This window comes from Callorhinchus milii, unplaced genomic scaffold (genome assembly GCF_018977255.1).
Source record: "Callorhinchus milii isolate IMCB2004 unplaced genomic scaffold, IMCB_Cmil_1.0 Scaffold3, whole genome shotgun sequence".
In the NCBI taxonomy this organism is placed as follows: Eukaryota; Metazoa; Chordata; class Chondrichthyes; order Chimaeriformes; family Callorhinchidae; genus Callorhinchus; species Callorhinchus milii.
Genome location: NW_024704744.1, coordinates 85,437,427 through 85,450,834, shown reverse-complemented (window position 1 = coordinate 85,450,834; position 13,408 = coordinate 85,437,427). Strand labels below are relative to the sequence as shown.

Genomic DNA, 13,408 nt, shown 5'->3' with positions numbered 1-13,408 from the left:
ATCCACTTCCTGCACTTATATTAAAAAAAGGGTAACTCTCAGTGATGCACGCTGTGTGCAGGAAGCATCTCAGATGTCACTTCCTGCATGTTGTGCATTTAAGAAGCGATGCTGATGACATTTGGCGAAGCATATGCAATGCACAGGGAATGGAAGTTGGCCATTTTTTAAATCTTCTTTATAATCTTTGCCCTGAGAGATTTGGCCCAGATCCAGACCCAGACAACCGTGTTATAATAGAGGTGCCCCGTTTTGGTTCCCTCACTATAGGTAATATTTTAGTTTACTATTTGCCTGTAGCCAGGATGCCGAAGTTCAGTTTTTAGTGGTGAGATTGAGTGGAACAACATGGCCCCTTTTTGGCAGAAATCTTAACTTTTCCAATTTTTCCTTTGACTAGTATTTTTCAAATTCCATGCATACTTGTTCCTGGAGTTGGATGTGAAGAAATAACAGATTTTCTGAAAAGACATTAATATTTATTCACTGATAGCAGACTAAACAAAAAAAATTCCTTCCTTCAGCGTGAGTGTCAGGAGTTTATTTACCTGGAGACTTAAACCTTATAGTTTGGAGACCATAGCAGACTTAAAACCTGTACCAGCCAAAGGTGAATGGGACTGTTTTTAAAGAAGGTGGCAATAAAATGTATCTGTTCTGACTTGTTTGTACTAGCTTGAAGGATTTCTAAATTGTATCTGTACATTTTAAGCAAGACTGCTAGAGCCTCCAATCTGGGAATCTTAAAAAGATTCTACTTTAGTCATTAACATAAGCCAATAATGGCACTAGGCTAACCTTTTTGTTTGCCAAGTATGATAAAAGTGGTAAAAATCATAAATGTTAAAGCGCCTTTTATTGTGCCAGCTAAAATTACATATCTTGAGAGAAAATTGCAAATAGAGGTCGATAATTGTCAAATAATTGTCTGAGTCCATGTGCAGTGCAGTGAAATTGCCTTTGAAAACTCCTGGATACTCAACATTTCCTATTCTGCTGACTACCGTGTTTTGCCCACAAAGTATGCAGTCAATTAACTTTACAGTTTATATTCTGTGAAGCACTTTCAGATGTCTCGAAGACGTGATAAATCGCTATCAAGTGGAAGGATTATTATATTATTATTACTACGTTTTATTGTACTTCAGTAGTACATAATGTATTCATAGAGATACCACTCTAAAGTTGTTATTTCAGCTTAGTACAGTGTATGTATTAATCCTGGGACAAATGTCACTAATTTCTTCCAATTAGCATAGGATATTAAATAGAGTATATGGAGCAAACAGGAGAGGGAATTACTTTGGCCTCTGAAGAAGAACGATTCATTGTCAATGATGAACTATTGGCTCCTATTACAGAAAGTGTTAACTAGAAGCCATATTTGGCTGCCTTTTCTGATATCAATTCCATCTAGACAGGTCAGACGTCAAACCCAATCCACAGCATCACCTGAAAATATGTGCAAGTCTTTTAGCTTTGGAAAACAGCTCATCGGTGCAATAGTATTCAAAATATTTTTGAGTGCTTTACAACAGTTAATGGCAATTGATCTTTTGGTGATTTTCATACGGTTGTGTATTTCTTTTAAAAAACTTCTTGGGAGGCAACTTTAGCTTGTGCTTTTCTGTTTTTAAACCTTGCTAAACCTTTATTCCATAACATTATAATGGTGGACTTAGGTTATGGAAAGATCTAAAGAAATGTTGATACCTGGAGATTGAACGACACAGTGGGTTAGCGCAATTACTTCCAGGGCTTGAAGTTTAGTCCCATCCTGGACTGAGAGTTTGAAATAAAAATCATTCACTCTGATGCAATACGACTGCTCTTCTAAGATTGTGACTAAGGGATGTTGTTGATGCTGAATAGAGATCACTTCATACTGCAGCTGTCCTTGCTAGGTCAAACGTAGGAATACTGGAACACCACCAACACATGGTTTCAATAAGGGGGAGAGTATCTCTCCCTTGAGCACAAGAAAAATCTGATAGTAAGTTGGACTCATCCAGGTTTTTTTTGTCTTGAAATAGTCTCGGCTGTGATAAATATTAACACGGTTACATTTAACTTTCTTTTCAACATATTGTTTAAAGCATTTAACCATGCTTGAAGTGTTTTGAGGCATTAAAAAATATTTCTCTTTCTACGTGAAAAATTTAAAATGAATTGCAAACATTCTTTAGAACTGGAAATATTTTGATGGCAGGGCGCAGTCAGATCTTTGCAGTGGAGGATAATTTCTCAGTGACTTCCTTCCTGTTTCCTCTCATTCCAAGTCTGGTTCCATTTAGTTGATTTTCAGTTAGGGTGCTCTTCTCCAAGGTAAGGTACTGCACTTTTAGTGGAGAACTGAGTTTGATGGAAGTTGTTTACTCTTTGAGTGCTGAATTTCCCCGTAACGTTTGAAATGTACACATACCAATTTCTATCATTCACAATCTGTAGAGCTAGAATTAGGTGATGAGATGGAATCAGTGTGTTTTAATCCTAACAGTCTCCACTGTATAAATCACCAAGAATTATAGTAGTTGCTGAATAATGAATTATGCTAATTTTGAGTCACCTTTTGATTCTCTAACTGAAAGAAGCAAACGCCTCTTTAATCCTTGAACTTGAGAAATTGCCCGCTGTGCCTGTATATCATTTCACAGCAACAATCTTTGTGGCCTCCTTGAAACCTGATTTAGTGCAGAACCCAGGGTAGTTTATGCTGTTAGTTCACTCGCATTCAGCACAAAATATAGCTTTGGCTGAAACTGTTACAGGTAGCTTTGGGTCTTCAATGACCTTTGTCCAGTCACCTGGTAACTGGTGTTTTACCTGTCAAATATTTTGAATTCCAAAAGATCTCTAGGTTAAAATCCTCTGTTCTCTTATTCTCCTTGCCTCTCACATGTATGCTCAAAAATGCCTGTGCAGCACAATTCACCATGTGTTGTTACTTATGTTGCTCCCTTAATAATCCTAGTGCTGCGTTTGGCAATGAACTGCGCTGATATAGGCAGCAATTGTGAAGGTTTTTGTTTTCAGTGTCATTCAAAATAATGTGGAGCAAGCAGTACAAACTTGATACTGCCGGGAGTAAAGTGTTTTTAATTTTACTTATGGTTATTGTTGGTTTTATTTACCCACACAAAAGTAGAACTAGATGAAGCAAAGAATTGTTCCTTCATGCACCCACACCTACAAGTGGATGGATACCGGTTGTAACTTCTCTGTCTGAAAGTGTGAAGTATCACCTCTCATGTTGGAAATATAATGCCAAATATAGCTGCTCTACATAATTTATTCTGATCTCTTTTATACTATTTCATATGTGGAATTTATGCCTATCTCATGTTAGAAATCCAAGAACACACTGCACTTCCATTGTGAATCGTTTGTAATATTGAATGAGGCAAGAGCTGGCATCACAGTAAGCTGAGGTGTCCCCAATGGTTAATACAGTATATCCCCTGCTAATACAGTATTTATCTCATGTGACAAATTGTCACTTAGGTGAGTTATTGGAAAGCTGCTGGGGTGCGTGGAACAATCTCCAGCAGACATTCAGTGTCTTCAGGTGAAATGATAGTAAACAAACAAAATGCATTAGCATGGTTCATATGAGCTTAGCACAAGCAGTGGAGACCTTTGGAGAATTCTCTTAATTAATCATTTTTCTTAAAACTGCTAATGGCAAACATGACTGTTCACTATTATCCTCTCCTTGCAATGGGGAATTTATTTTATAATGTGTGAATTGAAGTCTTGAAGTTTCAGATTGTTTGGTGAATGACAGATTAATTGTGAATAGAATTTTAAAATTGAAGTGCAGCTTTGACTAAGCATTTAATCATCGCTGGATAGGTTTGGCACAATGTGAAGAGGAGTGTTGTAACAACTCACGACATGTTAAATAATTAGCCATTGTAGTTGACAAGGATAGTTGTAATGTTGGCTGCCTTCCAGTTTTTCTGGATCTTTTGTGTTTTTGTCCATTCCCAAGATTTCAAGCTTGGCCAGTGGTGTATTAGTTTGTGTCTGTTTTATTCAAGTTAATTAGAGCATTTGCTGATGGTAATGTTTGGAATAATTCATTGTATGATTGGTTAGTTCTGGTCTATATCATTTCTAGAAGTCAATTTATTATGTGATTTAGTGAACCTTTAAGGAATGAGATACAGATTGGTATTTAAAATGGCTTTAATAATGTAGTATTTTGCATTTAAGGAGGGATGACAGAATGCTATAAAATGACCTGTGGCGCATATATAAACCCAGATTTCTTGGAGCTTTCTTGCCTGTTGAAATTAAATATAAATGTTTCCATGTAAAATTGGCCAGCAATTACAGACTCGGAGATTTCAGCACAGAAGAGGCCATTAGGCCAAACATGCCTGTGTCATGCAAGCTTCCTTCACTGGAGCTACCTACCCTCATCCTATTTCCCTATTCTTTCAACATATCCTATTACAACTTTTATTCTTCAAATGCTTACATAATTCCCTTTTTGAATGTCCCTGACTTATCTTTGATAGTCACATGTGGCAACACATTCTGCATCCTAATAACCCGCTGTGTGTGTTTAAAACCCAAACTCCAGCTTTCACGTTTGCCCTTCCAGTCATAACTGAATAGTCTGGTGATACCAATTTAACAACCAAGATAACTTTGCAGTTTACTATATTGATATCTCCATAATTTTGAATACATCCATTATCTCCTCCCTTAATTTCTTTTCTGATGATATATACAGCCCTATTTTTGAAGCCTTTTATTTTAGCTTTTCCATTCAACCCTAAGATCATCCCACTGAATGTTCATTGTACCCTCTCCAGTGCTGCAATTGTCTTCCCACTTTGGACCATTCCAAGTTCTTCTTGGATGCAACTGCTTTTACAAGAAGTTTTTTTTAGGCGAATACATTCGAGAGATGAGGTCTGCAGGGTTAAGGCATGATAGATATTATTAATTGTACATTTCTATCATGGTTCACCTTATTTCACTTCCTAATTTGCATGTTGCTTTTACTATCTTATTATTGGCATAAGGAAACAAATGGTTTAGCTAATTACTTGCATTGGTTTGAAATAAGCATCTCCTTTGGGTCATGACGTGTTAATAAAATGTAGGTTTGTTTAATCTACAGTAAATGGATAACCATGCAACAACACTTGGAATGACTATTTTGTTTTCCAGAACATCGAATACCCAGTAAACATTATTAATGTTTTGTAAAGGGAAATGAGTTGGGCACCAATGTAAGAGGGAGGTGATTGATGATCTGAGCAAGATCTCTACACTTAACTAAATAGAATAATTAGGCCTCCACTTGCTATCTTTTCATGTTTTCGCAGTCCAGAATTATACCACTACGACTCTGTGGGCCTTTAATGTGATACTAGAGATAGCTTTCTAAATTGGAAAAACAAGCATTTTTTTTACTCTTGCTTCCATTTGGTGAAATAAAACGATATTTCCTTGCTGTGGTTTCTTTTTCCATATTAAAATGTTTAATCACAATATTGTCAGCCAATGCTATAGCATTTTTATTGTTATATTTCACCATTTTGAATTCACCATTGTATAAAAAATATTTTTCATTAAGGAAGAATTCAGGTTTGGTTACTTTGGACAACTAGGGAGTTTATAGTACCATGGGGAGGTAGAAGTGGTACTGCATTAAAATGTCTTTTGAAGTTTATTTCTTGGGGGCTTTTTGGATTTATTGCCTCCATTCATGACCTTCAACTATGCTTTGGATCAAACTTATTGGTTCTGCTAAATTTACCACATTTACTATCTTCAAATTGCCCATTCTATGACCACATTCCCCTTCTGTGTCAATCAAACAATCTAAAGAAGATTGGACTATGGTTTAAATAAATTTGCTAATAGCTTAGGATCTTTTGCCAAGAAAAGTACTTTGAAATGTTTTCAAGATTTTAATTGTTACAAAGTACAACAAAACAGCTAGTTTTGCACGAGTTACAGCTTTGAAGTAAAGTTAGAATGAGTTTTTTTTNCAAAATGTCATGACCCAAGGTATAGCAGTAAACGTTTAATGAAACAAAATCCTATTAATTGCTTAATTGCTTCTTAAATTTCGAGGTAACCATGTGCTGTAATCTACATTGCATGTAGCATGCATAAATGCATTTTCCCAACTGCAGCTACAGAACCCAGATAGCTTTACTAACAGGAATGGTTTTGTTTTAAACAGAGGGAGATATGATCAAGATGTTCATGCGGGGACGTCCCATCACAATGTACATTCCTTCTGATGTAACAAATTACGATGAGATCAAGTCAGAACTGCCTTCTGAGAAGCTGAAGCTCGAGTGGGTGTATCCTTGACATGTTGCTTGCCTAAAACCATTCACCTATGGTATTTCAATCAGTTGCTAATTTTAAGTATTTTATAAATACTGCACTTAAATCTGGAATCTACATATTGTGTATCTATTCTTCATCGAATCGGCATATCCCATTGAATAGCATAACCTATGCAGTCACTGCAAATTGGAGAATTATTCTGTACTGTGGGTATATAACTGGGGTGATTTTTTCAGCTTTCTAAAATGCTAAAAAGAAATTAGGTTAGACAAAATAGTAGATTTGCAGATTTACTGATAAATTCATATGATACAGTGCCTGTTTTATGTGTTTGTTGGTGGCTGTGGAATAGACATTTTTTCTTGAGTTTTTTTATATTGTATAAATTATTTAAACAATAACTGTAGTATTACACAGATCTGGCATGCCCTCGTATGGAGTAATCAGAATCTGATTTAATTTGGTTTACTTTCAGGATCTTAACAAGAGACTTACTGCATAAAGTAAACTTAGTTCCACAATGATCTGTGGTTTTGTTGAAGGTGTGGTTGTTTTGAAAGAAAAGGAATTTAACCAAAAGCCTCTTTCAAGTAAATATATGCTGGAAGAAAGATATTACAGAATAGTTATATGCCAAAAATGTTTAAAACTATTTTACTGCATTTGTTCCCATAATTCCTTTCTTTAATAACTGTTATTTGTGAATGAAGGAATAAACAATAATTTAGAAGCTCCATCTCAAGATTCATGAATCAACTAGTAGCCAAACAAAACTAGTAGTCAATACCTGCAGTCCAAAATGTGAATGATGTCATCCAGTGGAGAACTATGGCGGTTAGTCAGGTTTAAAATAACGGGTTTGCTTAGATACTCGCCTTAAGGACTGACTAACCTATTAAAAGCTGTCCATTTACCAAGTACTGACTTGCTCCTTTACTGCACCACTATACCAAATTCACTCTTAAAATGATCTGGTTTAGTTTTATATATTGTAAGAGAATTATAAGTAGCTTGTGAATACCTTAAAGATTTGAATTGCCCCTTAACACTCTTGCTTATTTAAAAGATGTGTAAAATATTTAGTTTGAACTCTAGTTTCTTCCCCTTAGTACGAGTTGTTGCATTTTAAGTAATGCTGGAAATGTTATAATAAAATGTATCTGAGGGCAAAAAGATGGTTTAGTAAGTCCATTTCAATTTAACATGTCCTTAACTAAAATAATAGATATGGCTATCGAGGGAGGGACTGTCGTTCCAATGTCTACCTCCTCCCTACTGGAGAAATTGTCTATTTCGTAGCATCTGTTGTGGTGCTGTATAATGTTGAGGAGAGGACACAAAGACACTACTTGGGTCACACAGATTGTGTTAAATGGTGAGCCAGTTGTACAATTTTTCTTTCCCCATCAGGAATTTACAAGAATGGACTTGTTTGAAGATTTTTTTTGTTGAAACAAGCAGACCTTTGGTTTCCCAACACTTTGTGAGTTCCATGGTTTGGAAAACTGTACCTCATAAACATAAATCTTCCCATATGATACTAAATAATCCCTCCAAAACTAAAAACAATAATAAATTGGTCATTTTCAATCTACGACTGTTTGTGGGACATTGCTGTGCGCAATTGGCTGCCGCGTTTGCCCACAAATATACAGTCAATTCACTTTACAGTGTATTCTGTGAAGCGCTTTGGGACGTCCTCCCGACGTGAAAAGCGCTACATCAAATGCAAGGATTATTATTATTATTATTATTATTAAATGGTGAGAAAAGAAGAAAATGTTTATACAAAAATATTGGAAAAGTTGAATACCAGAAATTTCTACTAATATACATGAAGTCACTAGTTCATTCCCTGTAGTTTTAAGAGAATTATTCATGTGATTCAGGGAAAACATAAATTTGTGCTAGAAGTTTGTATGCAAATCCTAGAACAATAGCTACATTCTTATAGTTTGCCTGAGCAATCTCTTCCAGGAAAACCAAACGGTCGATGGAGCCAATTCGGTAGCAGGCTTGGCTCCATATGTGAAGCTGAATGATAGTCCAATTCGTATTTGATATATCATGAGCACTCAAAGAATGAACTCACTACAAAAGTTTTGCCAATTTATGTGCGGTTTAATGTCAGAGTTCATTTTCAGCATTGACGTATATTTCTGTGAAGTGGCTGTCTTTGTTGGACTAATCATGCTGAGTCTTTTCCTGGCGACGTCCAGCTGATTTCAACTGTTTACAGGATCACCAGATTAAATGTTTGACTCACTTGAAATTGTATTTTGCAACAAGAATCTTTAGAAGGTAAATATGTAGCAGAAACTACCTTCCCGATCTCCGTAAGCAAACTACATTGCCTTTTAGGAAGCTCTTTCGGTTATTGTAGGTTCCTTTCCTCTGTAGAAACGAATCAGTCTGGATCTTCAGACCCAGCAGGCTCTTAAAATAGCTGTATAAAGACAATACTACGAGCTGTTCTATCTAGTTCAATAAATTGATCATAATATATCCATCTTTGAGACGTCTCAAAGCGCTTCACAGAATATATGGAATATACTGTAAAGTGAATTGATTGTATGTTTTGTGGGTGAATGTTAACAAAATGTTAAGAAACTCGTAATGATGTTTACAGGAATAGACATTGTCCTTGGTCTGATCAAGAAAGAATTCTTCTCAGAGTGACTCCTTGATTCTCTCATTGGCTGGTTATGCAATAGTTGTGAGTCTGGAGATTCTGAACAGCCCAGCTAGACGGAAGAGGAAACTCTGTTTTCTGTTTAAAAGTTCTCCTGTCGGGCAGCTATCTGTGAATCTATACACAAACTTACCATACATGTTTGAATAGAGCTACCATCTGATCTGATTACGAATGGCTATGCCTTTCTAGTCTTAAATTAGCACGTCTTAATTTATATTGCAGATAGTTTTCTGGAAACAATTGTGCAACACTGGCTCCCAGTCCTGAAGCTGTAGTAATTGCCCTATTTGATGGCCTATGCAACTATTTTTTTAACGCCTCTCATAACTATTTAGTAGGCAGCAGTTCCTGCCCTGAAGGTCAGAGAGTCTGTGCAGGCTTTGCTTGCTCAGCACATGGTACCTGTAAGCAAATCAGCCATTGGCTAAAGGTATGGGGCTTCTGATAGGAGTTTGGAAAACCACCCATGTTTGTGATGTGTTCCTTTTGTTAATGGCTTGCAGCTGCAATGGAGCTGCCTGCAGTGACAATGGCTTTGCCTGCAATGGCAATTTGTACCTTTTTTGTAGTATAAAATTCACAGTAGATTTTGGGTTATTGGTTTCATGAATATTCATGGTGCATGGATATTGTCAAGCTATGCCTCTTAAAGAACAGCTCAAACATGTCTGTGTTTGATTTTATTATTTATAAGCCCCAAGAATTTTCTTATTGACCGTTTGTTCCTTCATCACAGTGCTGGAACTAACAACATTATTGATACCTGGGCTATAACTTGCAGTATTTATAGTAGCTCTCACAAACACCCTCTCACTATGTCGTGTAAGTAAATGAGGATATTCAACATGATCACAATAAACCTACTGAATAGCTTCAGTTCCAAATGAAAAGTCCTTTGCCATCAGGTAGCTTATTTTGTTTGGGCACATTCAGAAGTGTGGATTTGATTCTGGAACTCATATACATTTCAGTTGAAGCCTAAATTGGATCTGTTTTATCCAAATCATGACATTTATTTTATGGTTCTGCTTAAGTTATTCAATTAAAAAATGTACAACTTGATATTTATCCAGAGCACGTTGTTGTTTTACGATTTTTCATCCCCACTCCTCAGCCTTGCAGTTCACCCAGACAAAATCAAGATTGCAACAGGACAGATAGCTGGAGTAGACAAAGATGGAAGAGTGAGTATGATCAGTCCTCCTGATAACAATTGGGTTTGCACTGACCCACGTTTGGGGTATAGTGAAGGAATTGCTGCTGAGCACAATTTCTGTTTCTCCTTTTATTCTTTACTTGCTGTACCCGTTGCAGATTCGCTTGCAACCAAACAACAACAAAATTACATTTGTAACGCACCTTTCACGTCGGAAGGATGTCCCAAGGCGCTGGACAGACAGAGTTATGGACCCAAGCTGGGGGTTGGGAAGGTGGGGGGCAGGGGGGAAGCATGGTGATTGAAAGCACAGTCGAAGAGGAGGGTTTTGAGATGGTTCTTGAAGGTGGCAAGGGAGGGGGCAACGCGGAGGGACTGCGGGATGGAGTTCCAGAGGGTGGGGGCCAGTGGCAGAAGGCCCACCTGCCAATAGTTGGACAAGCAAAGTGGGGTGAAGCAGGCCAGAGCCCATCGAGCGGAGGGAGCCAACAGGATGTAGGAGGTTAGGAGGTCGGAGAGGTAGGGGGTAGCAAGACCATGGAGGACTTTGAAGGTGAGTACCAGGATCTTGAACTGTATCCTCTGTGTGATGGGAAGCCAGTGGAGTTGGACAAGGATGAGGGTGATTGGGTCACAGAGCCTAGTGCAAGAGAGGACATGGGCTACAGTGTTCTGGATGATCTGCAACCTGTGGAGGGAGGAGTTGTGGGAGGCCAACAAGCAATGAGTTTGCATAGTTGAGCCTCGATGTAATGAAAGCATGTATGAGGGTTTCGGCGGCCTGAGATGTGAGACAGTGACAGAGCCGGGCAACGTTGTGGACATGGGGGAAGGCAGAGCGGGTCATGGTGCAGATGTGGGGTAGTAAGGATAGTTGAGGGTCAAACAAGACCCCAAGGTTCCGGATTGGCTTAGCAAGGTGGAGTGTGCAACCATGGACGGTGATGCTGTCAGCGCCTGAGGTGAGGAGGCGCTGACGGGAGCCAATCAGGAGAGCCTCGGTCTTGTTGATGTTCAACTGAAGAAAGTTAGCTCTCATCCAGGACTTGGTGTCTGACAGACATTCTGTCAGGACACCAATGATCCTGGAGTCAAGGGGAAGAGTTGGGTGTCATCCGCGTAGAAGTTGACCCCATGTCTGTGGATGATGTCACCAAGCGGGAGCATATAGATTTTGAAGAGGAGGCGACCAAGGACAGAGCCCTGAGGAACACTGCACGAGACAGTCTGGGGGCTAGAGGAGAAGCTGTAGGTGGAGATGAAGTGCAGGCGGTGTGAGAGGTACGATCTGAGCCAGTCAAGGACTGAGGTTGAGGAGGTTGAGGTGAGAGGAGAGGCGGTGGATGAGGATAGAGTGGTCGACAGTGCCAAAGCAGGAGAGAGGTCAAAGAGGACGAGGAGGCAGAGGGAGCCCTGGTCGCAGATGGACACAAAATCATTTGTCACTGTGACCAGGGCTGTTTCTGTGCTGTGAGCGGCATGGAAACCCGATTGGAGGGGTTCGAGAAAGGAGTGGCGGGAGAGGAAGGAGCGAAGCTGAGAAGCAACAACTCGTTCCAGGACCTTGGAGAGGAAAGGGAGGTTGGAGATGGGATTGTAGCTGGGGAGTAGAGAAGGATCCAGGGTGGGTTTTTTAAGGATAGGAGTGATGACAGTTGTTTTTAAAGGGGTGGGAACATTACCAGAGGATAGGGAGAGGTTAATGATGTCAGTGAGTAGAGGGGCAAGGAGGTGGAGCTGGGAGGTAAGGCGAGGGTTAGGGATGGGGTCGAGGGTGTAGGTGGTAGGTTTCATACGGGTTATGGTGGTGATGAGAGAGGAGGGGGAGATAGGTTGAAAGGTGTGGTGGAAGCGATGGGTAGGCATCGGGGTGGGAGGAGGAGATGGGGAGGGGATAGCAGATGCAGTGGCAGTGGATTCCCTCAACTTTGGATTCAAGGAAGTCCAGCATCGCCTTACAGTTGGCATTTGAGGTGAGGATGGGCGAGACATGAGAGGGTGGGTGGAGGAGCCGGTTCATGATGGAGAAGAGAAGCCGGTGTTGTCCTTAGCCTCCAAGATTGTTTTGGAGTAGAACAACAATTTAGCAAAGGATCCAATATGGAGTGTAGATTGACACACAGACAGACATTTCGTCTTTATCTATACTCATCTGGGAGGACTCCTGTGGGAGGACTCAGTGAGAGGACTCGGGGCTTTAAAAATGTAATTTTGTGGTTGTTGCTGTGGATTAGCTTCGTCTATGTCCTTTATTTTGTTTGCACCGCTTGGCTACGTGCCTGCTCTGTGATGCAGGATGCCACAGCGCCGCGGCCACCAGGTGTAACTGCAGTGCGTGCTTACATACATAGGTGCTCTGTGATGCGCGGCCACCAAGTGTCACTACGCAAAACTGAAAATAACTAACGAACGATAGGAGATACCTGAAAACTAATATGCCCATGTCACTCCCAGTTACAAGACCTTTCCGATGAGGTATAAATCATGTCTCTGCGTCAATCGTTTACTGAGATCCTTCTTGAAGCGCAGACAGACATTGTCGTTTTATTAGTATAGAAGAAGATTAATTCAGGCTCTGTATATAAATAAGAATTGCAATCTTCCTCCATGCAAATTCTGGGAGAGAGGAGAGAGGCGGCTGTACTTTGGAGGATTGCCCAATAAGAAGTTCTACCAGTGTTCTGTTATTTTTCATGTGTTTTTACCTCCATCTATTTTCACCCAATTTGTAGAAATTCAGTGAGGGTGTGAGCAGGTAACATCATGTCCATTTGAAACCAAGAAGAGAGAAGGGACTCCTGTCTGTTTTCCCATCATGCCATCTAGATATGGCATTCGGTTACATTTTAGAAACTTCTGCTCAGGTCATGCTTTCTGACCAGTTGGCCTGCCGTATTTTTTTTAGAAATGGAGCTATCCAAAAGATACAATAACAATTTACATTTATGTAGCACCCTTCATGTTAGGAAGACTTCTCAAAGTGCTCTATAAAACCTGACTGGAAGCCTCCTCAGCTGGTGTGTGTGGGGGGGGTGGATGGTGTGAGAGAGAGAGCTGAGGATAGTAGAAGGTTCAAAATCACGGTTGATAAGATACGTCTAAAGGCAAGTTTTGAAGGCAAGAAAGGGGTCAAGGCTGAGGGACTCCAGAATATGGTTGCAGAGAACAGGGAAAGCTCACCTAATAATGGCAGATTGAGCGGGGGGCATGAAACAAGCTGAGCAGGCTGTTTTGCT

General features: G+C 39.5%; 1 protein-coding gene across 4 annotated transcripts in view; it reads left to right on the top strand.

Annotated features, from left to right (window-relative positions):
• LOC103177997 (EMAP like 4) overlaps nucleotides 1-13,408 on the top strand; it is a 164,958-nt gene that overhangs the window by 114,502 nt on the left and 37,048 nt on the right. For all 4 annotated transcript variants that reach the window (XM_007892447.2, XM_007892445.2, XM_007892448.2 and 1 more), the window contains 3 exons: nucleotides 6,209-6,332; nucleotides 7,547-7,696; nucleotides 10,131-10,200. In XM_007892447.2, coding sequence (XP_007890638.1) covers nucleotides 6,209-6,332; nucleotides 7,547-7,696; nucleotides 10,131-10,200 — 344 coding nt within the window. The remainder of the gene's footprint in view (nucleotides 1-6,208; nucleotides 6,333-7,546; nucleotides 7,697-10,130; nucleotides 10,201-13,408) is intronic.